Source organism: Drosophila persimilis, unplaced genomic scaffold (assembly GCF_003286085.1).
Source record: "Drosophila persimilis strain 14011-0111.01,24,50 unplaced genomic scaffold, DperRS2 tig00000780-arrow-arrow-pilon, whole genome shotgun sequence".
Classification (NCBI taxonomy): domain Eukaryota; kingdom Metazoa; phylum Arthropoda; class Insecta; order Diptera; family Drosophilidae; genus Drosophila; species Drosophila persimilis.
In genome coordinates, this window is record NW_020825353.1 from 238693 (window position 1) to 264945 (window position 26253).

The following is a 26253-nucleotide window of genomic DNA, read 5'->3' on the forward strand; positions in this document are numbered from 1 at the left end:
CCGAACTTTCGCGCCAGTCAGTCGTTACCCGCGTCGTTCATCCCACGAAACCGACACACAGCGCTGTGCTTGGTGAAAGAAAGCCACAGAAATCGTAACCAGAGAACCGAAGCGGAGCGGAGCGGAGCGGAGCGAGCCGAAACGAGAGCTGAGCTGGGCCTCACGAAGCGCGCGTTACACGGTATCGGGCATCGGAGAATCGCAGAATCGGAGAATCGGAAGTGGTTCTGTTTTGGAGTAGAGCGTTCGTCGTGACCGAGGTTTCTGCCCCCTATACAACCAACTAGCCGACCAACCAACATATTTACCTATCTGCATATGTATGTACATATACTTATAGTAGAAAAATAAACCCAAACTGAAGTTCGCTTGCGAAAGTGGAAAGTATCCGTATCCGTCGGATACTTTCCGTTTTTGGAGAATTAATTAGACTAAATCCCATGCAAAGCGCGCGTTTATTTTTTTTTTACTCTGTTTTGTTTTGTTTTGTCAATAATATGCCAAAGTCGCAACCAAATCTGACATATATTACGGAAATGCACACAAAAAAGCGGCTGTTGTGTCTGTGTACTTTTTTTGTTGTTGTTTCGAACTGTGCTTGTGTTGCTAACCAAAAACTACAACAATAAATATATATAGTATGTGTATATAAATGTTGGCCAAAAACGTAGCTTCAGGCGTATTATATATTGGCTAAGACAGCAGTGGCCGTTGCTGTGTTGCTGCCAACTGCAGCAGAGCGTGAAGTGCTTGCCAAATGAATTTTCTATTTAAAAGAAACCGAAACTGCGAAATAAATATAAATCGTTTAGAAATTTGTACGAAACTCAAACCGTTGAGACCAGTACTCACCGAGGACTTAAGTCCCCCCGAATTGCTCTATTGACGTGACGAGTGTGCTGCAGCCCCATTACCCCCATGAATCTGTATATAGAACACTGATCCCAGGTGGCTAGGCTTAACACAAGGCAGTACTACCAAACACTACCATTACTTCTGTAGATAATTTCCTTAACCATAACTATCCATTACCATCCTCAGAGCTAGCCAATGCCAACCCTTAAGTGGTAACCCAGCATTCCTTAAAAACGCTGCTTGCGTTAAACCATAACAAGCCCCTTGCCTGGTTGTGGAGGCCAACCCCCCAGGGATACCCGAAACGCATGGAGCTTAACTAAAGAGGGGCTAAACAGAAATTCCATTTTATATTAACCCTCTTGCCTAACACTGTACTGAATGCTACTTATATGTCATCACCATTGCACCCCGCCACCCGCCACCCGCTGGCCCACAGCTAACCCTACCGAAAATCAAGTAACTGAAAACGTGCTTGCCAATGCTCGAGCTCAACGTGACCAGCGCTCCTTTTTGGCTCAAACCGATTGTTGCCCCCCCTCAGGTCTCTCCCTCTCTTGTACAAACTAGCTATAAGAATATACCCGCCCCGCCACCCATAACATACGAATGCTAATTCTCATTAAGGCTATGTACTGACTTGTATATCTAACCCGTAAACAGACTGCAGTTGAGATCGTCGTGCGTGGGTTTTGGAATCACTCAAATCGGTAGCTGTATCTCGACCTATGCTACGGGGCTGCATTTGGGGGCAGCTGCTGCCCATGGAAATATGTTTGGTACTGAGTCCATCATCGTCTTGCCACACTACCACCACCACCACCACCACCACCACGAACAACAACATCTGCAACTACTACTACAACAGCAACAAAGTCATCTGAATACCTAACCTGCAAAGAAAAAGCGATCAAAATAACACCCCAGGAGATCTACATCAAACCTAAACCGAAACCAAAACCAAAAACAAAACAAAACTCGAACTCAGCCTGTGCTTGTGTACGTGTACGTCTGTTATGTCTGTTTGCTTGGTCTCTTGTTGCTCGTAATATACCACCCTAATACAAAACCTGCCCGCTAACGATCATGCATAAACCAAAGCTAGGTAATGCTATAACTGCTGCCGCCATTGCCTCATCTATATCGACCAACAACAACAGTAGCAGCAGCAGCAGCAGCAGCAGCAACAAATCGAAACGGGCACGTCAATTCAGCAAGCCATCATCATCGATTGGCGGGGGAGGAGCGGCGAATCTAGCTAGCGAATCCGTCTACGACCATCATTCATCACTAATTGGAGACTCAATTGATTTAGAACATTACATCAGCGCCATGGAGGCCCGACGACACGACAACGAGCCGGATGTCTGGGCCCAACTCCAGCAGAAGGAGTCGGATATCCTGCTCGCCGCCGAGCTGGGCAAGGCTCTCCTCGAGAAGAACGAGGAGCTCGTCAAGCAGCAGGAGAAACTCATTGAGGACTATTCGGCCAAAATTGAGGTGAGCTTTTGTCTAAATGAATTAATTTGATGTCTCGTTCTTTTGGGGCACTTATCGAATCTGTGGCCCTGTCATTGAAAAGTACCCTTTTGATTGACTCACCGGGCGATTTGCATTGATGATTACAGACATATGGCTTCACCAGTCCATAGCTATATTATACATGCATGACCTCTCCACAACGCATTGCTCATATTCCCAGAACGGGAATTAAATTATTCATTTTTGGTATTGATTTTTTTCTGTTGAATGCCGCACACCTGTCCGCCAATGCAGCTCCACTGTAAGCCCAACTTCAGGCCACTGCAATTGAGCGGGGAGGCGCCCCATTAAATATTTAGACAAACAAAAACGGCTGGGGACTGTCCCAGCCATGTCATGTCAGGGCTCCCAAACGGGTCTCTGGACGATGACAAATGTGCGCAGTAAACTACTGAACTATATAGTATATCACGTAAGGCTATCGATTTTGTTTTTTGTTTTTGTTTTGAACAGGAACAGCACTCTCTGAAACAGTAAAACTAATGTTGAAAATTGTCGCAGGTTTTATTTATATTTTTTTGAGTTTTATCAGGCACTTGGCTGATAGCGGAACCCAAAGCAAAGTCTGTTCCCGACACCTAAAAATTCCAAAGTTTCTTCTGTCTGCCGCTCGACCTTGAACCGGGAGTGGGTGGGGCTGCGGTTGGTTGCTTCGCACCTGTCCACACACCCTGAAATACTCGTAGAATGCCAATAGAAAGAAATAGAAATGCTCCGATAGGCAAACACAAACACCCGTGCTCCAGCAGCTATCACTCGAAGTGAAGTTCAACCCAGGGCTCAAGTTCGGGGCCGTTCATTAGCATATTACTACCACCAATTTTCCCCGGCTAACCCTCGCAGCAGATAGTCGGGCTAATGTACTTTTGTTGACCGAACCCACAATGTTTTCTTATCAATTACATTCATTGGCTGCTTTCCTACGACAGTTAATGGCAATTCAATGGAGGGAACCGAAAGGTAAACGGACTACCAGGAAATGCCTGGAATGGTGTGTTGGGACGCCACCAGATGGTGTCAGTAACCCAAACAGAGGACACGGCAATGCGTTGAACTTGAATCCACTTCCAGTACAGCGTACACACACACACACACATCTTTAGTGGCTTTGGGGCATACATTCGGGGCGAGTGTTCACGTAGTTGTGGCTGGTGGCTTAGTCACTCAAACAGAGTTTCGTATTTTCCTGCGTGACTTCATCTTCATTTCGAAATGAAAGTGCGAAGGCCAATTGCTGGGGCTGGCCGCGTAATATCCTGCCAGCACTTGGCCATGATGTCAGTGGGGGACTTAAAGTGATGTTTCGTACTTGGAAATATTTATAGTCCTTCCAGATCAGAGCACTTTTCGTTGAAGCATTCCCGCAACCAAAACTATTAACTTGATTGCTAACCTTTTCATTGAAAATTCCCCAAATACCTGTACAATTCCCATGTTCCATTTTCCATTAACGACAGACTCTTCGCTTTGGCCTAATGAAATGAGCCAGGCCCCAAAGGTCAGTCAATTGTCATTTAAATTATTTCGTTGTCCATTTCATTATGATCTCTCTCTCTCTCTCTCTCTCTCTCGATGAATTCTATCGTGTGGCTGGCGCATAAATCCCTTGGAATTTGTCACCTTGACTTTAGCTTAGGGCCAAGTGACGGGTGGCCACAACATTTACGTTTTTCGGCTTGACTCACTTTTATTTGCGTGCTTTTGGCAATATGCAAAATTGTGCTGGTCTATCTAATTAATTTCCTCAACATTTTGGAGCCCACAATGTCACTCCAGTGTCCCCAGCCAGCTCTGTGGTCAGCCAGGCCCATCTACACACACACACACACACACGATTAGTAGAAGGCCCAGTCTATATGGCTGACTGACGTAATTAGACTGGTGGCTCGATGGCTCGATGGCTCGGCGGTTCGGTGGTGCGGTGGTGCGGTAGTCCGCCGGTCTGTTGTAGGTGTTTTTGTGGCTTTGGCTTTGGCTTTGGCTATAACTTTAGTTGTAGTTTTAGTTGTTGTCGATGTGGTCCGAAGCTCGCCCATTTTTGTGTGTTGCTTTTTGCGGTCTGTTGAAGCGTGTGTGCCAATTTACGAGCATTGGCTTTTATTTTTAGCTGCGATTTGGGATTTGTTTTTGCATTAACTTTTATATGCCACCATACACCATACCAAAGCATTGTTCTGTGCCCGATTCTCAAAGGCTAATGAGCCCGGAGAGGCCTTGGGCATATAGAGCATAGATTTGGCCATTTGAAGGGCTCTTGGGCCTCGCCAAATCGGGGCCTGAGGTTGGCTCAGAGAGACTTAGAGACTCGCTGATGCTTCATAAGCCGTTTCCATAAAGACCTATAAACAGTATCCCACACAATTCATTCACTGAACATCAGTTGGAACAGCTTCAGATCTATATATAGCAGAACATGAAGCTCGCTCTGAATCATTCTTTTGTCTTTGCTCCAACATTCTCCAACAATATTGTACGCCATTTATGTCGCTTTTCCAAGCCTACCACCAGAGTACTATGGGCAGTATCTAGTTCACAGACAATCACCCGAATAGCACCAACTGTTGACCATTGTCTGGCTACCAAAACGTGTTTGCTACGCCCAAGTCCGACTCTAAACTCGCCTCAAAAACAGTCCGCGGGGAAACAATTGGGCGGGGTGGGGGGGCTGGGGGGTAAATGAAATCTATTGGAACCAAGCATCCCATTGTAGTTTGTTTTAAATCGCTCGTTTATCACGATCTACCAATTGTTGCCATTACTGCTTGAGAAATTTATACCCAAACTCCGATCCGACTTAAAAGTGTTGCAAATGGCAGCCCAAAATAAAATATATAATTTGCCGTGTGGGCGTCCGGGCTGCGATAGGTTACGGGGTATTTAAATAATTCAAATCGCTTGTGGCATTTTCGAAAGTCTACACCCCCTGCACTCGGCCCCCCTCTCACTCAGACTTTAATTGTTTTCCATAATCTTTGTACTCTAGAAGAAGGTTGTTTAAAGTTTTTAAAATTACAATCTCTCAATTGTATTTTTCATTCATCACTTATGAATTGAACCATCGGTAAAGAGCACATGATATCGGTTTATTGATCACCGTAGGGTATTTAAACGTCGCTGTAAGGCCAATGATAATTTCCTTACTGGTTTCAGTTTGATTTATATTTATATATGAATCTCTGGCTGGCATTGGTTGAACTGGTTTTTGTGTAATTTATTTAACTACTCTTGGTAGAACGGCAAGAGACAATTGATTGCAATTTGTTCTTTGGATCCATTACGATATTGAACTGAAAACTTTCAGCCGTGTTCCCAACCACCCGTTTCCCCTGCACAAAGAATGGAAAGCTAATGAAAAGGTAATTCCATTTAAACGTTCTCTGATTGGCCTTGATGGGCGGTTGTTTGCTCAAGTCTTTCTTCGAACAGGATATGGCTGAGAATTATTTATAGAAAATGGAAGTGAAGAGCTATAATTTATGTTTAATCAGAGGAAGTTCCCCCCATATAATGATTCTCTGCGAAACGATTGACTAGTGTGTCTTGAGTTTTCTGTTAGATGCTCAGGTGATGGTATCGGAAATCGTAATACTAGCATATTAGTAGGCATTTCCTTGTGATCTACTCTTCGTATCTTCAGCTACAAATGTAAATCCATTGTAGCTTCCCAACCAATCTGAACGAATCACGTATATCGGAGCGTTTCTTCCGCCTTTCGATCGAGTCACACGCCCACACGCCCGCCCAACAACTCACTCGACTGACCATGCCGGGGCCAGTGGGGGCGGATCGCTCGAGGCGCCCAAGAACAGAGCACATTATGCTTATGGTGCTACCTCTCAATCGAATCCACCTACTGGCCACCTACTGGCCACCTACTGCCTGCAAAGGTTAGATAACCGAAACGCGTTCTACATACAAATGCCGAGGAGGTAGTGTCTGGTGTAGGGGGGGTGTCTCAAGTGCTTACCAAAAGTAAATTTTATATACGAATAAATACACATACATACGTATTAAACTCTCCTCACGTCCGCGGGCCAGGTTTTTTTTTGATTTTAGGTGAAGTCATCAACACATTGTGGTTGCTGTTCCAGCGATTTATCGACTGCAAAACAAATTTCAAAATCAACTAATTTGCATGCGAATAATACGGGCTATATACACACATATTCCAACATACATATGTATGTATATCGTGTCCATCTCATTTGGTGCAAAAACCAGTTTGATCAATCCTCACAGCACAGTGCTTGAAATCTTCTTTAGCCATGGATGAGTCAGAGACCAAAAGGCCTGAGAGCGAGACCCGAGACCCGAGACTCGAGACTGAGTGGAGCACATTGGGGATGGGTGTGAGCATTTCTTCAAGTACCCGGCGGCCTTTTCAGCTTTTTCTCCACAAACTTTTTGGCCCGATTCGCGGTACGCATATGCAAATTCGTTCACTTCGCGGCAGAGAACTATTTGGGATTGTTGTGAGGTTAGGTTTTTGGCTGGGGCATGATCTGGGGTATGCGTATGCCCCTTCGAGGTAGGAAATTGAGGTCGTTCGACATAGTTTTGCCGTGATTATTATTGGACATTAGCCAGCAACGTCACCCCATTCGTATTCGCATTTGCTTTTGGCCAGTAATAGCATTTCTTCGTCGATTTATGGATGGAATGGATTTTTTCTCCTTCTTGCTCCCTTGCCTGCTCGCTCGTACCTTCTGGTACCTTCTCCCATGTGCTATGCCGCGACAAATTACTTTCCTTATTGGTCAGTCCGCCTCATTTCTCGCTTCTTTTCTGCTCCTGCTCGTTCCACGCTTTTTCTTTTTTTTTTTTTTGCTGCTGTCATGGGGGGGAAATTGAGTTTTTAATGCGGATTTTCCGGGTGGGGACGGTACGAACATACGTACCCTTTTGCTTTCCATACGGCTGGTAATGAGCTTTATGCGCAACGTATTGGTAAGTCATTACAGAAAAGTGTTTCAAGCAGGGCTTGAACTGTTCTTTTCGCGAAATTTTTCCATCACTTTAATATTTGTGCACTTGCAATTTGTTCTCTCGGCCAGTGTTGCTTAACTCTGCATATCAGCTGTGGCGTGGCGTGTCATTTCTGTGGTGTTGGTAAACATCAAAGGGATGGACAAAAACATCGCTTGTAATTATAAACATAATTCAAATCGTATTATTGATAGGATTTTTGTTTTCTATTTTCACAAATAATCTGAAATATCCTATAATAATAATCATATATATGGTATATGGATCTTAAAAGTGTTGAGCAGTTTCCAAGCAATCACCCGTCGCCCTCTTAGAGCCAATTGACCTGTCATTGGTGTGGAGAGGAGGCGGAAAACACCACTTGTTAGAGAGGAGCGATGAGCCTTTCCCCGCCTGTCGGTATCTATCGCTTTCTATGGAAAAAAAATAAATATTTGCAGAGGTCTCATCTGATAATACCCCTCGTATACTTAATTTTATTTGTTCAGGCTTCTTTATTGTGTGGCTATGGCTATGGCCATGGGGCATGTGGAGTGTATGGGGGAATGGTCAGTTATTAACTCCAATTTAATTGTCACAGTCTCTGGCTCATCAAATTGCCTGTCTTGGGCCAAGATGGGAGGCGGTGGCCTTCAGGCTTGATTCACGATCGGCTAACTGTAAATGGGGGAGGGGGGGCGGAGGGGTTTTGCAGGAAGCGGATCGAGCGCAAATTATATTTAATATTGGTCTGAGTTTTACATAATCGATTTGGCGATCCACTTGCCCATCATCTTAATCGCACAACGTCAAGGAGTCCGTGAACCAACGGCATCCATCCATCGGCCGTCACTGTCAGAGACCATTGATGTGAAAATTATGCTTAATAAGTGAAAAAATTAATACGGGTAACTGCAAGGAAATAATTCGATTCGAGCCGGGTCTGACAAGTAAATTATTACCCACCAAACGATCGCATGACTTTGACTTTGGCTAGGGCCCCAGAAAGAGAGCGGATTCTCAGGTCCCAGCTCTTGCGACTGCCACAACTGTTTGTGGCATCTTCCAACAGCCCATTGTTGTTGTAAGACAATCACACAATCCTACAGACAAGTACTCGTATGTGCCGCCGATGTTGCATGTATGTAATTTTATAAAATTCATTTTTTTTTAATATATTTTCGTGCCCCTCTGTCCCTACAAACCCACACAGAGACACCATACACACACACACACAGAGAGAGGAATATGTTTTAATGAATCGCTGAAGGTGAAAGCATTTTCACTTTCCAAAAGCAATTTTCGGTGTCAAAGCGATGCTTGGGAACAATAGAAACCGACTTGATAATGTCGCCAAAAATCTCCCCACCCAGTCTGAGTGGAATCGTAAATAAAATCAAACCAAATGGCTAGCCCTGCCTTGAATATGTTTTAGCTGAAGTTTAGTTTAGCGAATGATGATACATATGTGTGGCATATGTGTACGGATTCCTCGAGCATAGATTGACGAAAAGTGAAATGTTTAATGAGAATAAGGAATCTGTAACCAGGGGCTGACTTCTCGATGGGCGAGTGAGTTGTGTTTTGCCTTGAAGCAAAGCCAATACTTGCCCTTTTCCTTGGCAGCTGACTCATTGACAATTAATTAACAATATCTCTCCGTATATGAGAGTACCCAGTCCCTGCCCTGTCATATCTCACATATACATATGCACATGTGTCTGTGCGTGTGTGTATACATTGCTAATTGGCCAGCTTTCATTGCAATAATAAAAATATATATGTACATATATGCATATGTATACACAAAATTTTTTGTTGTGACTAAGAGGCCAGCAAACGAATCGGCCAATTGGCGAATTTCAAAGGCCAATACAAATGCAAATAAATATTGTATACAGAAAATACAGAAATATTCATGTCTATATGGCCATCGAACGTTAGCATGATGACAATAATAGACGATTTCACAAAATACGATACTCGTAATACCCAGAGGCTGAACCCCCTATCGAATCCAAAGGCTGAGCCGCCGAAGGGGCAAAAACTTTTCCAGAGACTCACGCAAATCAGATAACGAATTCGAGTGTCGGCCAAAGTGGCATAAACAATGTGACCCGCACGGTCCTCTGCCCCAGCGAATGGGACCCCAGTGGGTGGTAACGAGGGGGGGACTCGTGCCAATGACAGTAATTTATGCACCCAGCGAAACAAACGTTCGATTCAAATGACTAAACCATAACTAGGGCTGGGGTATATTGTTAATTGCGAAACTGTCTGATATGTACAATTTTATCTATCGCCAAAAGATATGAAGGCCAGTGAGAGGGAAAGGGGGAAGGAGAGAGATACATTCTAGGGATAGACCGAAAATGTGTCAGATATGTGGGGCATACTTTGATAAATGCTTTGTTATTGGGGGCGGTATCGGAATAGTCTCTTGGGACGGTCCAAGGGAGATACCCGCCTGAGTGCCTGAGAGATCGAAGCTGGCTCTGGGCGGAGGGCCCACCAATAAACAGTAGCCACGACAAGATGGTTACAAGCCATATACCATGTACATACACAAGGTCACCAATAGCAGCACCGATTAAAAGGCAATTTAATGGCCAATTAACAGATCATCAACAGATCAACACATCCAAAATACATTGGTAGAGATGAACCTTGCAGATAGTTACACACATACATACATATCTTGCACAATCGCATCAACTCGTCTCGTACATAAGCCGCTTTAAACAATGTTGAACATCAGCAAAGATCGAATTTTACCAATGTGTCGGGTGACTCAGAGGACAGACAGAGACAGCTAAACGATCGCTCTACTGAGCATGCGCAACGCCGAGCACAGACCGAGAAAGAGAGAGAGAGAGAGAGAGATAGCAGTTGAAATAGAAACACTTTAAGCTGCAATCGAAACGGTTTTTGTCTTTGATTTTGCTACAAGTGTGATTTTCTGTGTGTCTGTGTGTGTGTGTGTGTGTGTGTGTGTTTGCAAGTGCTATTGTTATGTAACGGCTCTTTCGGCTTAACAGTGCTTTTATTCGCATTTGTAGCTTTTTCGGTGATTCACACCAGGGGTATTCAGGCGACTTATTTTGTTTTGATTTGAAATTAATAGCAAAAAAAATAAAAACAATTCGAATTTCTTAAATATTTATTATACATATTTCTTATTTCGGCAGAGAGAATCGTGTTCGTTGTTGTTTGAACATGATTCTGTCCTTTGAAAAAATTAATGCTTTTCCAAATAATTTCAACCAACCAATGTTAAAGAATTTTTCTTTCTTTTGATTAAGGTCTTATCTGGCTATATCGTATACTGGAATACCCCTCACATTTCCATGCATTTCCATTGCTGTGTCTATTTTTTCCTCGCACCTAGTGTACTCGTACATTGCCGTTGCAATTAGCGGCTCGCTCCTCTGCTCCATTGTTTGCGTAAATGTTTCACCCACATTTCGTATGGAGCTCTCTCTCTCCCCGTCACTGGATGTACAGTGTACATACATTTGCACAAGTAGATGGTCGGTCCCAGGAAACCATTTAGCATTGCAGCCTGAGAACTAAGTCGCTTGTCACTTTGTCTTGGGCCACTGGCACTCCAATTTGTTTTTAACTGGATAAAAGGTACCAGCAGTAGTGTGCTGTTGCTATCGCAGTCGCACCGACTACGAATACGAGTATCATGCAAGCGCAGGCTGTTTGAGTTATGGACAGATTGCCTCATACTACTATACCATACTATATTTCCTTAGCTGTTGGTGTGGCTCGCGCTCGCGCTCGGGCTCGGGCTCGGGCTCCCTCTTTTCTTCGCTGGTGCTGTCAAGTGTTGGACAACAACAAAACACTTACAAATTAATGGGAACGGCATTCGCGGTGTATTTTTCTTTGACTAGGAAATGTTTCAAAGTATCTTATCCTTATGAAAATCAAAGTTAAAAGTGTCTCTTTATATCCCCAGTAAAGTCTGTAGCTTATGTACGTACATACATACATACATGTGTATATCTCCATGGAAATTCCCGACTGAATTTAAAACAGTGTCAAGCAAGGCTTGGACTGGTCTTTGTGATGGTTCGTATGTAAAGATCTTTCACCCGAGAGTTCCTATTCGCGTTTATACTTCTCTGAAGCTAAGGTTGGTTTCATTCAGGATTTCACCAAGTAAAATCTCCCTATAAAATAAAAAGAAAAACTGTAAAATAAATATAAGACAGTTTTTGTTGTTCCTTAAATGTATCTAGTATAATGCAGATGGCTATCTGTGAATACTTGCGTTTTACAACCAAACATCTGCTGTGGCTTTACCCTCAATTAATAAATATTGACTATGGATCAAAACTCAACCATAGCTACCACAACAAGAAAAAGATATTAATGTCTACTCGTATTTACAATAGGGAAAACATAAGCAAAGCCAAAGACACGAGAAGAGCCATAAAACATGTCTTCCCCATACTTCCCCATAATTAGGCCATAAATATAAAGATTTTTCCACAGCCAGAGCCACAGCCACAGCCAGAGCCAGAGCCAAGGAATTATATGGAAATAATCTTGTAGTAAATGTTTGAGCCATTGTTCTTGGGCTGACGGGTTGCTCTTGGCCTGAGCTCATCATCAACAGTAGCCGGGGAGTCATAATCTTAAATCTCCAACCAGTTACCTCGGAGCAGCAATCATTACGGAACGGAGCGGGGGCACTACATTTATTCTCTTTTGAAGACCCTGAGATGACCGCTTGGCTGGCTCTGACTTGGCGGCTTGTTGGTCTGTTTCGAAATGTTTTTCTGTTTTGTTTTTTTCAGTTTTGTGGCATAGTCATAGCTTTTATTTGTTATATAGCTATTTATTGTGGCTAATCATACCGGGTATAGCCAAAAGATTAATGACACCATTGAAAAACATCTGTCATACAACTAGGAAGTCTTCGTAGTGTAAAAATATACTTTATGTATATATTTTTAAATATTTAATTATCAGAATTGATGAACACTTCCACTTTGGGGCGAATGAGACAGTGAAATTGTTTCCAGATTTAAAAAGTGGCTAATTTTTGGAGTAATTAGCATTTGAATAGGAAGTGAAAAATGAAGATGTGAATCTTTTATATCTCTTTAAAAGAGTATCAGCTTCCTCTGCCATTCCTTTAGGGTCTACGTTTTTCTACAATTTTTAAATTGATCAGTTTTGAGCGTATTTTCAATGAAATCAATCAACTTGAACAGATTTTCCAGCGCAAAAACGAAAACCTTTTTGAGGGCATTTATAGCAGCTGGTTTAAACAAAAAATTCTCCCTTTGTCTGGTGCGGAGTTCATTTACTTGCGTACAGTGATAATTGTTTTTATATATAGCCAAGCATTTTTTTTATATACGTATATATTCGTATTTTGGTTAATAATAATTTTTGCAATGTTTTTAATTTTTTCTTTTGGCCGCGCGCGTCATTAGCGGAGGCAGCATAATTAAAAACCTCTTAGCCGGCAGCTCTTCGGACAAGGGAGAGGAGGGAGGGGGGGGTTAGAGGTGTGGGCTGGGGAGACAAAAGAATTGTGGCTGAAAAACAAGAGACGGCAAATTGTGTAAACAGCTAAGAGAAACATGCTGAGTATCTTATTTCGAAATACTTAATGAGATGACGAGCAATTAGAATGTGAAAAATTGCAGAATCGTTGCTGGATTTGTCCGAGAGGTATGGACAGGTAGATATTTAGAGCTCCACTGGCGGACTGGAGTGCTAATCCTTCACCTGAAAAACAATGTGGAAGCTGTGTTTACTTAGGCATTTTTTTGTATATGTACAAGTACCTTGTTGTATTCTCCATCTTCTTTCTGTGAGCTCTGTAAGCGCTCAATGCGCAACGGTGACTAATTGTTAAAGCCTTCTTGTGATGGCACCTTCACCTTCTCCCCAGTCCGCAGCACCAGCATTCTTCTCCGCTGCCACATTCGGTGTCGCTTCCTTAGCCTTTTCTCTTTTCTGTGTGTAAGCTTTGTTGACTCGACAAGAGATCGGCCAAACAGAAAGTCAAAAGCCCACTCAGTGTCGTACCCAGAGAAAGATAATGTATCTCTAGCAGCCGTATATACAGGCATACCCTGTCTGCCCCATTTCATCGTCTCAGATGTGTGCGCATGCGCAGTGGGCGTCACATTTTGCCGCAAGTATTTATGGCCTAATAATTTTGACTCCACACAATCTGGGATCTACCTCGTGGAAGTGAGTGAATTTCGGTGCAGTTCTACAACTGCTTACCTCATTCCCGTTGCACAGCTACATACATGCGTATGGTACATATGGTACATATGGTACATACGGTCTGTCATTCCATCAGCTATCTGTTGGGTCTTATCAGAGGAAGGGCGATAAGTTTTCCACTTCATTTTGGCCATGTTTCGCTTGTGTCGGCGATAAGATAAGAGCCAAGCGAGAGACAAGTGCAGCGATTTCGATATTCCCCAGTTGGTCAGTGAGTCATTCGAGTGATTCCAACCGGTACTGGCAGGCATACAAATATCCAAATATTTGCCAAACAATACTTAAAGACCTGTTAATTAATCATAATTACCGCATCCGAGTTTAGTCGCTTTTCGTGTCACATTTAAGGCGCCGCCAAAATTGCGACATTTGAAGTTGGTTTCTGTCTTTCACTGTCGCCGCTTGTTTGTCTCGCCAATCAAAACCATCCCACAAAATTGGCAATCACCTCAGGCCGGGGTCCCCCCCCTCCCCTTTCCATCTTGACTTCGGTTTAATTAACTGTCTCTCGAAATCTTTTCCATCTTCGAGGTACTCCAAGACGAGGTAAATACAAACGAAATTTGCTTGCCCAATTCCCTGGCGTTTTCACAATTTCCTCAACAATGGGACGGGCATGGATATGCCTGAAAATCGGAACGAAAAATTGTCAATGCCAAACACTTGAAATTACAGACGGTGAATGTCGATTTCTTTGCATTTTACTTTGCAATTTGTGGTTTGGGTTTGGGTTGGGGCCTGGAGACTTGGGGCATGATGTTGCAAAAATATGTTTGTACGAAACAAAACTGGAGCAGAAAATGTCTGGCAAAATATTGCGGGGCTTATCGGGACTTAAAATAGTATTGGCCTAGTATGTTTTGTGGCTCTAATAAATAAAAGACTCCATTAAAATAGCATGAAATGGGAGTATTGCTGGCTATTTCTTTGAGATGTAGATTTAATTATATGTTTATACATATATCTAAAAGTTCGAGTAAGCGGTAAGAAAGGCCAAAAATTATTACATCTACATGGTTGCTGAAAGTTCATCGAACTCGAAATAATATCGGGTATCGCAAATCGCAAAAAGTTGCCAATTGGCTTTCAAATCGCAAAAGTGCGTGCTCCGGTAAGATTCTTACGATTTAAAACCTGATGAACTCTTTCTCCTCTCATGAAATATATGTATTTCGATTCAGGCTTGACCAGTCTTCCCAATCTTTGATGGACTGCATGGCGAATCTGCATTCGAGCGGATCAAATGCCAACAGTGCGAGTACGAGTCCGAGTATGAAGAAATAGTCCCCCCCACTAAGCCCTGCAATTGTTGTCATCCCTTTGCCACTCACCATGACCAACTTACAGAGGTCTTCGTTTGTTCGTACTACACGTACTACCCGTACTACCCATCCAAATCCAAGGGCATTCGCAATTGCATTGCCTATCTGCCGAGCAACCCAAAACCAAACCGTACCGAACTGAACAATGGCAAAGATCAGCCTTTTTGCTTTATTGTGGCATTATTTTGTTTATTATTATAGTTACTCGTATTATTTGCTACTTCTTTTGGCGGCTCTTTGCCATTGGGGGAGGGAGGGAGCCAGAGCCAGAGCCAAAGCCAGAGCCTCTGACTGTCAGTCAACTGTGGCAGAGGCTCAAGGGGGTGCCACGCCCATTGTTGACTGCGACATGACCTTAGGCGCATAAACAAACTTTTGGGCCACAACACACACACACACACACACACACACACAACTCGATTGTTGGACTTGGTCTATAATTTTTTTATGACTTCAAAGTTGAAATTGTGGGCCATAAAATGCATGTGGAGAGGGGGTCAATGATGTTCTCTGCTGCATTGCCAATGAATACCGAGAATTTGAGTTCCGGGTGACAGTACGGTCTCCGTTTTCTATAGATTTTTGTATAGACTCCAGCAGGATTCGATTGCAGTCCTCTTTTCTTTCCCCTTTTCCCTGTGACAATTCAATTGCTAATTGTCCCGCAGTGCCTTACAATTGAATTGATTTATTGTTTGAATGCTATCTGATTGCAGTGTGGGGAAACAGCCCAGACTAATTGCAGCATTTCACACTCCAAATGGTTGCTCTGCTCTGCTCGGCTCTGCTCTCTCGCTTCTTGGCCAAGAGTGTTGCAATAAATTAGCTAAAACAACGGGGAGACTTTTCACAAGACGCTTCCCCCGTCCCCCGTCCCCCGTCCGCTGCTGCTGCTGCTATCAGCGATCATTAATCGGTCTCTCTATTTAAATGAGCTGAAATTAGTTAAAATTTGTGTGGCTAAACGTTCAATTTGCATAATTTGTGCGCTACATTTTGTTGCGTTGTATTGTGCATGCCAATAAAATGCAAAATGCCATTAACAATTAAAACTGTAATTGTGGAAAACTCTTGTGAAAAGACTTTCAAGTCTGAACGTTTTTCCCCTCCGTTTCGCTGCAACGAAATGCAGCTGTTTGATCTATGACCAAAGAGGAACAAAAATGCTGCCCAGACTTGGGGTAAATGCGTTTCGGAATGTTGTAACTGCAGCGTGTACATATGTATGTGCCTACGTATGTATAACCCTCCCTATACCATGGTCAAGGCTATGCGATTCATATGAACTGGTTCGGGAAGCGTGAACAATAAATAATATTTTCACAGAAATTAATTGAAACTACAATTCGGGCAGCGGCCATTCGATATGAATGGCCGGCCACATCTTAGATATAAAGAAACAGTGAATGATTACTTTTGCGCCATGGAGCTTGAAGTTATTAAAACTTAACTATCAAATTAACAAAATAATTTGTTTTGGTTTTTTCTGTGGATTTGTCAAATGTTTTTTCTTCTTGGCCTACATGGCGGATGTGCAACGCCTCGGATGCAAATGCTCTCTATCCGCTTGAATGTACTGGTGATAGCAAACCATAGAACTTATTGAAAAATATAATGTATATATATATCGGATTAAAATGTGATTAAATGTGGTTAAACATTTTTCATAATAATAAAATCATTGTAGAATTGGACGGGTTTTTGCCAACACTATAGTGATGACAGCAACAGCCGCCTGTTCAGTGGCCTTTTCTTTTTGCACAGAATTTAGCAATTCAAATTTCAGGCCGAAGGTTTATTAATAGTAGTATGTCGCTTAGGTAATACCCATTCATTTGACCTTCGAAACTATAGTCTTTTTTTGTAATAATGCCACAAGACGAGAGCCGGAGCCGGAGACGGAGACGGAGCCGCAGCTGGAGCCTTGTCAACTCATCGGCGGCTCTGGGCTCAGAGCTCATTCAAGTGAGTCATTTCACTCCACTCCCCCAAGCCCCAAGCCCCCCGCCCAACTTTGGCACGATTCTAGCCGGGCCAACGTGACTGTGCCAGCAATGTAGCTAATTATTTTCAAAATAATTATCGAATGCATTTTGCAGCTACGGCGGCATGCCGCTTTCAACACCCCACTTATCAGTGGGGGGGGAGAGCCGTTCAAGCTGATGATGGTTGATGGCTGATGGCTTTAAACACTTGAAAAGACAAGCAATATTCTGCAATACAAATGTTGGCAATTTCAAAGATTTCGGAGTGGAAATTAGTCAGCAATTGTGGTGCCACAATACATGTCGATTGAGTATAGTTTTGGCAGTACGTCTATACCCCATCCAACAGAGAATGGCGGGTCATCACACTGTACACTTGAATCCAATCACAGGAGTGGAGGAGTTTCCGAACTTTTTCATTCTATTTGAGTGTGCAGTGAATGAAATCAGCATAAATAAATTTCCTATTGCTTATCCGACTGCCAGAGGGCGTGGCATTTGCATCAGGCATCAGCCGAACGAATGCAAGTGCCTTCCTGCTGACAGTGCGGCACACTGATGAGTCACTCGGGGCAGGCACCTGTCGCTCGTCGTGTCGTTTGTTTTGCTTTGGATGTCACCAAAGCGTGTCAATTGCTTCGACATTTCCTGCACAAAAATTTCGCTGCACAAATATTTATAATTTTCATACCAAAACAACAAAAAAAAGTGGCAGAAAGTCAACATTCAAACAATTCAAACACCTCTGTACTTGGTTGGCAGGAAAGTGGGTCGAGTTACGTCGCATTTGAATAAGAAACCACCACAGCAGAAACAGTGGCAACTAGCCAGAGACCGGGAATGGAATGGGTACTGCCTCAAGTGTTTACATAGATTGGGATGGGGATGGCGATGCCGATGGGGATGGGGATGGGAATACCATACCGAGTGATCATGCAATGCGATGCAATTAGCTATGAAAGAAAACGAGATCCGAAACACACAAATACGTAATAAAATTAACGCAAAAACAAAACTCGCTTGTCCATCGTGAAATTTGAGGCTGATTTTGTTGCGTATTTTGTTTTCCTACAATTAAAGTCTGCCACATGATTTTGCTTTGAATATGTGAACTCATTTTCTGTGTGGCGGCGGCGGCCGGCGGCGGCCGGCGGCTGCTGTGGCGGTGGCGGCAAATGGTTGATGGCTGATGGCCACTTCCGTTGTTGTCTGGTGTTGGGGATGCTGCTGCTGCTGCTGCTGCTTGTGGTGGTGGTGGTGGTGGTGGTGCTGCCTACCATCATCAACACATTTCATTGAGCGTGAAATAGAAACAGAGAAAGTATGTACAATAATTGTATTTCTGTTACTCTGGCGCTGACTCTATCTCTGTCTCACTCTCACTCTGACTCTGACTCTGACTCTCTGTCGCTGGCATTGCAATTGTATTTTCTTATTAAAGTTTTCCATTGTCTGGGCGGCTGCTGTTGCAGTTTTCCTTTTGTTTGTGCTTGCCTTGCAAACGACTCTTGTGGTTTTTTTCGGCTCATGCAGTTTATGCAAATTGCTCGCCATTTTATTTAAGCTTTTCATTTACTGTTTTGTCGCTCCACTTTATTAGGTTTCTGTTTATTTTGTCTTTGCTAGTGTTTTTTCTGATACTCGTTGTTGACTTCTCGGATTTATTGCCCCCTACGTGTTGGCTTTGGATCTTCCGCCTTCCGTCCACCGGTGGGGAGGTGGGCTGGTGGGGTGGTGTGGTAAAGCGCGATAAAGAAGCTGCAATTGGATTGGCAGCTACCGTGTTTGCCCCTACCGTGTTTCAAGCGGCGCAGGGCTGGCAACTGCTTTCAGAATTGAAGGTCCAATTATCGATTAAACTTTGCATGCAATTTTCAATGTCTCCGCAAACCTTGATCCAAAAAGGTCGGCATATAAAACAGGCAAACCGCCTCGACCCAACAGACACACGAGAGACATTGGAGACGCCTGCCTGTCAATTATGCAAATTAGTTTTAATACTTGCTGCCGCTTCTCATCGGTACATCGAAACGATAGCCTAGAATTGATCGGCTTTCGTTCCAGCAAGATCTATCGATTGTTGTTCCTCCCTTCCACTGGAATACCACTGGAAGGCCCCCTTGGCCAGCTGATGCGCTTTTCAAATGGTTTTTGTGCACACCGCACCGCTTTCTGCATCTGGCGTCTAACAAAAGAGAAGAAGTGAAAATTCAATTGCATTTTAATTCGAGTGGGAATTTATTGCTTTGGATGGGATGCCATGCCTGCGTTTCGCCTGCTGTTGGCTGTTGTCTGTTGGCTGTTGCCTGTTGCCTGTTGCCTATTGCCTGTTGTTGGTGTCAAGAGTCGTTGGCATTGTTTGGCGTTTGTTTGGGAGTTTTAAGAGTTTTGTGGCTGCCTCGCTTGCGGCACAGCACAGTGTGGCCAAACTGATGCAAAACCGCAGACAAAGCGGGCGGCGGGCCGCAATTAAATAAATTAAGTGAGAGGGAGGAGTGTCGGTGGCAGCTCTTGCATTTCGGCCAACCTGCGGCAAATTGAAAATGCAAATAACTAAGCAGCTAAACAATTAGTAGCCGCCGAGAGCGCTGAGAGCGGCGTTAACCTTGCGGTTTGCCTGCGGTACGTGCACATTGTTTGCCTTACTTTCATTGTCTCTTGCCTCGTACAATTGACAAATACCACGTCATAGAACAAACAATAGAGATGTGTGTGTCTTCAAGTACGTACTTATACTTGGGCACACGTGTGGTGCACATACATACATACATCGTTTCTAATTAACTTTCCTTTTTTGCCCATTGCAGAAACTTGAACAGGAAAAGCATGTGCTGCGCCAGAAGCTGGCCATTGCCGAGGACGAAAGCGACCAGCGTGTGCTGGAGCTGCAGTCCGATCTCAACGAGCTGAAGGAGAAGCTACAGACCCAGGACGCGGCCATCCGGCAGGCGGAGAAGGAGAAGACCATACTGATCGACGAGCTGCAGCACCAGAACACACGGCTCACCGAACAGATACAGGAGGCCCACGCCACCGAACTAAAGCTCAGCGCACAGATACAGGAGCTAAAGGATCAGTATCACTACAGGAACAGCAGCCTGCAGGTCAGTGCAGAAGGCCATAATCTAAAGCAATCTAAAGCCACTTAACCAATGGCAAATCTTTTCGCAGGACCATGTCAACAGCCTGGAGTCCATCAAAACCGAACTCAACCTCACCACCGGCAAGCGGCAGGAGCTGGAGCGTCGCCTGCAGCACGCCCAGGAGGAGAAGGAGAGCCTCACCTCATCGCTGGAGGAGGCCTCCGACAGAATACACATGCTGGAGCGACACGCGCGCGAGCAGGAAACAAAATTAGAGGTGAGCCAATACAAAACAGTACCAAACAAACAAAAAAAAAAAGGGAAAGAAAAGAAAAGAAAGGGGAAACAAATCAGAATTGGCTTTATCACGTCGACGGCACGAAATCGTGATCAGTTGACTGGAGTGGAGTTGATTGAAGATTATTTATGAGCCAAAAGAACCCACTGCGCAGTTCCTCAAGTGCCTCCCACAGCTTATCGGCTCCCAAGCAAGGGAGGAACTTTCTTTTTGCTTTATTTATTGCAGTCCAGATTAAACTCCATTCTATCAATATTTATGAACTTGGATCTGCACAACAGACTAATGTATATTTATTATTTGCAGACCACCTTGCAGGCGCTGGAACGCTCCCAGCGAGAGAACAATGTCCTTAGCGAACGCTTGGGCGCCGTAAGTTATTGCCTTCCACTTTACAGTCGCATAAACTAACCAAACATAAAGCGTTACTAACCCAAACTAAATGCTCGAGCATCTACCATGGAAGTCAAGCTAAAATTAACCAACTCTCATCCCAGCCTCCGATCCACAGAAGCGTACTGAATACTGATCTAATACTAATTTTAAATCATCCCCCTACCCCTACCTGCAGGACACTAGCTCCAGCATGCCTGGGAAAAAAAGTCTACAATTTGAAATGGAGTGTGACGATGACGATGGCAGCTATACGGAAACAGGGAAGCCCAATCATATGTGGGTGGAGGCTCGTTCCGTCTACATACAACTCAAGTCCCTGGTGGACTCTCTGAAAGTGAGCCATGACGATGACTCAGGTGCGTACCAGAATCTTCAATTCCATCGTCTGCCCGTCACTTAACACCATTTGTTTGGCCGTAGGTCTGAACTCTGATATATCGCTGGAATTGGAGTCCATGGACAACACGATCTCGAGCACAGAGCGCAATGATAGCGGGCACATGGCCATTGAGTTCCGACAGGGTATGCTCTCGGCCATGTCTGATGAGCTGACGCGATTGCTGCTCAACCTAGATGCAGGCAACTTCAAGAAGATGCTAGACCAGACCCGTAACCTTGTACTCGAGCAGGAGGATGAGATAAAGCGCAGCCATCAGCTGATACAGCAACTGGAGGCGAAGGTCACGGTCACCGATGTGGAGCTGCAGAATGTGAAGGAAGAGCGCGATCAAGCACGCGGGGATCTGGAGGACGATACGGATCGGGATGAGCTGCTTTCGAAGGCGCAAACAGAGCGCGATGCGGCCAACGGGCGACGAACCAAGGCTGAGGTGGAGCTGGCCAGGACACGTGTAGAACTGATGCAGGCCAACAGCCAGCTGCTGGAGTCCATCCAACAGAAGGTTGAGCTCTCGCAGCAGCTGGAGCAGTGGCAAATGGATATGCACGAGCTGATCGACGAGCAAATGCGCTCCAAGCTGATCAACAACCGTCGTGCGCTGGCCACAGAGACCTCGACGCCACCGCCCAGCAGTGCAGCAGCCAACCTGGCCAAGAGAGTGTCTAGCTACAAGCTCTGGAGTTTATTTCAGCGCTAATTGGACAAACCTGAAGCCGCGTTGGAAGGTCTATGCCACTCTCATATTCTTAATGTAGAGGGTGGTGCGACGGACAGCAGTGAATAAGATATATTTTATTTTTTTTTAATATTTATACACACCAACCAACCAACCAACCAACCAACCAACCACACACACAAATGGAGAGCCCAGGCAGGCATAGACATAGAGAGCGTATCTGTATCTGTATTTAATGTATTATTGTACTTGATTGATTGTTATTTGTATGTACATTGAAGCGTCGCATCGCCCTTCTTCTGTTCGTAGTAAAATCTGTCTAATTACGCTTTATTAATTTTAAAAAAACTTACCACATACTATTCGATATGATTATTATATATGTATGATAATTATTGTAATTGTAACCGTACTCTCGTACCTATGTTTAGACACAAATCGTGTAAGCGCTTTGCTCTCTCCCTCTTGATCTATATATCTCCATTTTAGTTCGGCCAGATTACTTCTGAATTGTTAACTGATAATCAAAAATGAAAACATATCGCGCCTTTTTGTTCGCGGGGCTTTAAAAGCCCGTTTACGTTTACACGTTTTGCCTTTGATGAGTCGCAACATTTTCCCTTGAAGCAATAGAGTTAGAGGAACTGTGGCGATTCATCGAAATCTCTGTACGTAAGCAAACCTAAGTGTAAGTGAAGCATTTATGTTATAGCATATATGAATATATTTTTCATGCTGGCAACCGAAATGGGCGCAGATGATAATTAAAACTGTGCAACAGACAAAACTTGCCTTAATGAACGGACAATGAAACGGAAAGTTGAACATTTTAGATTGTTTAATTAACATAACTTACCAATAAACACATATATGCATATATACCAATATATTCAGAAATTGAACATGCCTTTTATATTTAAACGGATGCACTGATTTTCCCACTCTACGCACTTTATTTCTTATCCCTATAATGGATTTATGTTCGTATGTTTATTCGTATATAAAGTGGTCCGCAACCGCAACAGGCTCTTTTTTCTGTTCTTATTTAGCTCAGTACCAGTGTTGCCAGATTTTGAGAGTCACCATAAGCTAGATTGAAGAGAAAAAAAAAACTAGAATAGTCTAAAAATTAAAAAAAAAAGGTTAAAAATATATTTTTTAGCGACAGCATGCTGCCTTTATTCGCACAGCTTGGCCTCAATTGTTGCCTTACAAAAGCAGCAGTACGCTTTTCTGGGGTCAGTTAGCACATTGCGTAGCCACTCCTGAAATTCATCGAAATTTAACCAGAAATTGTGGAAAGGTTGTCTATAAGACATCATGTTTAATACTGTAGTGTGACTGAAATTTATCAACGAAAAAATATATTTTTTTTCCGATTCTCTCGAAAAATTCACAAATTTTGCAATACAATCAATAAACAAAAATTTGTTTGTGCTAAATTTCAAGCTATAAGCATTTCGATTACTTTTGAGTCAGTACAACAAACTTCGGGCTTCTCTCTCTCATCAAACATGGCGTCACCGTGCACCTTGATGTTTAATGTGTCATTCGTTCGTTGAGGTGGCTTGTCATTTGTCAACACTGTCACTCTACCATACTTCCGGCCTCCAGAACTAAATGGATTCGAGAATATGCCTCGTTTAATAGTGCCTGGTGCACCTTCACATTCGAATGATCAGGAATTCATATCCGAGCCCCTACGAAAAGATACCCAGCAGTCAGATAAAAATTAAATTAGTTGGAACAAGAGATCGATGATACCATATCGACTGATGAATTCGATTACTTCAAGGACCATATGACGATCTACAATATCTACATATATCACATATACACCCTTCACACACAAAAATTCACACTCATAAAAATGTAACTCACTCACATACCAAATCTTTTAGAAGTGAATGTCATACGAGTCCTGATAACGTGAGTACAAAATCTCTATTCTTCACATTTTTTTCGCATCTAATCTGTCCTTCAGCCCCGCAGATACGGATGTGGCATCAGAACGGTAAGCGGCAACGCGACGACGGCCATGCTGCATATTAAAATTGGCGACGAGAATGTAACGATTCAAAATCCAAATATGTACACAACTGAAGAAGTTGGGAAACAAATAATATTTTACATTTTTTATTTGAACTTAAAGCATTATTCTCAGAAAACGGTGTTTCTCTATAGAGAGTGACAAATGGGATGACTATCCGTCCTTGTGAATGCATGCGCTTCTGGAGGTATTCCTACTCTCAATACTTTTTTGGTCCTTATTGTGGATGGCCATGTGTCTATCCAGGGTTTTCTGCAGGCTAAACCTCAGGTTACAGATCGGACACGGGTGCAGAGCCTCCACCTTCTCCATCACCTTTGACGAGGATCTGTGCAATCGCATATGATATTTAAGGCCGCGTAAGCTGTCGAAGCCCTTGGGGCAGTGGGAGCACTTGTACGCCCGATCTCTATTGCTTGCATGCCACACAATATGTTTCTGCAGCGATTGGTTGGAGGCGAAGGCCTTTTCGCACTCGCTGCACCTGTAGGGCCGCTCGCCAGTATGACTGCGAATATGGGATTTGAGATGATGACTGTGCTTGAAGTCCTGCCCACAGACAGCGCACTTGAAGGGCTTCTCGCCGGTGTGGACGCGTAGATGCTTTTTTAGATTGGCGCTAACGAAAAATGATTTATCACAGTCGCTGCACTTGAAGGGACGATCCTCGTTGTGGACACGAAGATGGGTTATTAGATGCTGATTCTGGACAAATGTCAAGCCACAGATGTCGCAATTAAACGGTCGCTCTCCTGTGTGCTGTCGCATATGTGTCCTCAGATTGGCTTTCTTGGTGAAGGCCAAAGGGCAATTGACACACTGAAAGGGTCGCTCGCCATTGTGCTGCTTTTGGTGGTCCTTCAAATTCCTCGGCAGGTAAAATGCTTTCTGGCACTGTAAGCACTTATATGGACGCTCCTTGCCATGGGTAATCAAATGCGCCTTGAGAGCCGTTCTCTGGAAATATGTCTTCGGGCAGTGGGAGCATTGATAGGGTCGCTCGCCGGTGTGCGTGCGCTTGTGTATTATTAATTGGGCGCTGCTTCTGTAGCCCTTGCCGCAGGTCTCGCAAAGATGGGATCGCTCAAACTGTTTCTTGTGTGCGGCCATGTGCTGGGCCAGCGTGTACTTTGACTTCAGAGTCAAACCACACTCGGAACACAGCAAAGAGGTGGATTGACTTATCCTCGAATCGGTCTCAAGAGCAACGATCGACTGCTTATTTTCATCTCGCAATCCGTCTGGCTCCTCCTTCATTTCAACCATCTCCTGTCTAACCCTCTGTATTTCTGCAACCAAGAGAATTCTTTATAATACAATGTTATGACGTCTGCTTTGCCCTACCCTGATTTCCCTCAACGTGGGGACAGGTTTCCTTTGCCAACTCCAACCGATCCGCTACCTCATGCGTCTCTGACAAGCCTTCCTTTATATCTAGCTGCCCTTCGAAGCCAGCCTCTTCAAAGGGTATCTCACTGGGTGGCCTCTCATCTTCGCTGTTGTGTGCCTCATCTACAAACTTGTTCTCTGCAACGCGTGTGTTCAGCAGGAGCTGAGACAAGAATCGATAGCTCTCCTCACACTTCATCTTGAAGCTAAAGGCACTTTTTGTGGCCAGTATGCAGGCCAGGCAGGCACACTGCGGCAGTGCATCCCGTTTAACCTGGCAGTCCTCGCTCAAAAGACCATTCAACATTTCAGAAATGCTCGAACCCGTAGTCTCCTTGCAGAAGATATCCTCGCATGTTACCGAGTTGTTCATGCAGAAACGACATTGTTGCGTAGTGCTGGACTCTATGGCACGTTTCATCCTGTTGAAGAAGTTCAATTGTAAACAAAATCAAAAGAGGGAATGTTTATGGTAAGTAACAGTGTCAGTGTGGACGTATTTGCACCGATTAATAGCATTAACAGCTGCCCGCCATACATAACGATAGTTGAAATAATCTGTAGTCACCGATAGCGTAAAAGTACCCGTGACTACAAATGGTCGTTGTCCACTACACTTCAATTAAGACTTTGAGACCAAATATAAAAACCTTTTTAGCGAGGATTTGTACATAGAAACGATTAAGTTTATTTTTTTAATTAAGATAAATTCATATCCTAACATAATAATTTTCCATACATGAACAACACTTAACCTCTTCGTGCTAACAGCTGTCGCTATCGATTTGGCTATCGATAAATCAGAATAAAATCTCCGTTACACATAACATAGGCTTGTTTGCTGTGCATTTAACATTTAGATGCATTTAGAAAATGAAACATATTGATGAAAAAACCTAAAAATGAAAACAGTCCGTTTTGGTTGAAAACGCATCACACGAAGCTGTAGCCTGTATAGCATTTATTTTTAACTCACAACTATGGTCGTGCGTCACTACTTAAAGGTATCCGTGACAAGTAACAGGGTT

At 43.7% G+C, this 26253-nt stretch overlaps 2 protein-coding genes across 3 annotated transcripts; one reads left to right on the forward strand and one right to left on the reverse strand.

Annotated features, from left to right (window-relative positions):
* On the forward strand, positions 1-22663 carry LOC6602275 (bicaudal D-related protein homolog). 2 transcript variants are annotated; one of them, XM_002027288.2, is made up of 7 exons: positions 1-320; positions 1519-2355; positions 19741-20037; positions 20105-20293; positions 20621-20686; positions 20886-21066; positions 21131-22663. In XM_002027288.2, the coding sequence occupies exons 2-7, from the start codon at positions 1942-1944 to the stop codon at positions 21805-21807; spliced, it is 1824 nt and encodes a 607-aa protein (XP_002027324.1). In that variant the 5' UTR covers positions 1-320; positions 1519-1941; the 3' UTR covers positions 21808-22663. The 2 variants fall into 2 exon arrangements, with proteins under 2 accessions (XP_002027324.1, XP_026848492.1); XM_026992691.1 differs by having other exon boundaries at positions 3-320; positions 2171-2355.
* Positions 22664-23906: 1243 nt separating this feature from the next.
* Positions 23907-25644, reverse strand: LOC6602276 (zinc finger protein 2). Its single transcript, XM_002027289.2, has 2 exons — positions 25181-25644; positions 23907-25125 (listed from the first exon to the last, which is right to left on the reverse strand). Exons 1-2 carry the CDS (start codon positions 25596-25598, stop codon positions 23990-23992), a joined length of 1554 nt encoding a protein of 517 aa, XP_002027325.2. The 5' UTR covers positions 25599-25644; the 3' UTR covers positions 23907-23989.
* Between the last annotated feature and the right edge of the window lie 609 nt (positions 25645-26253).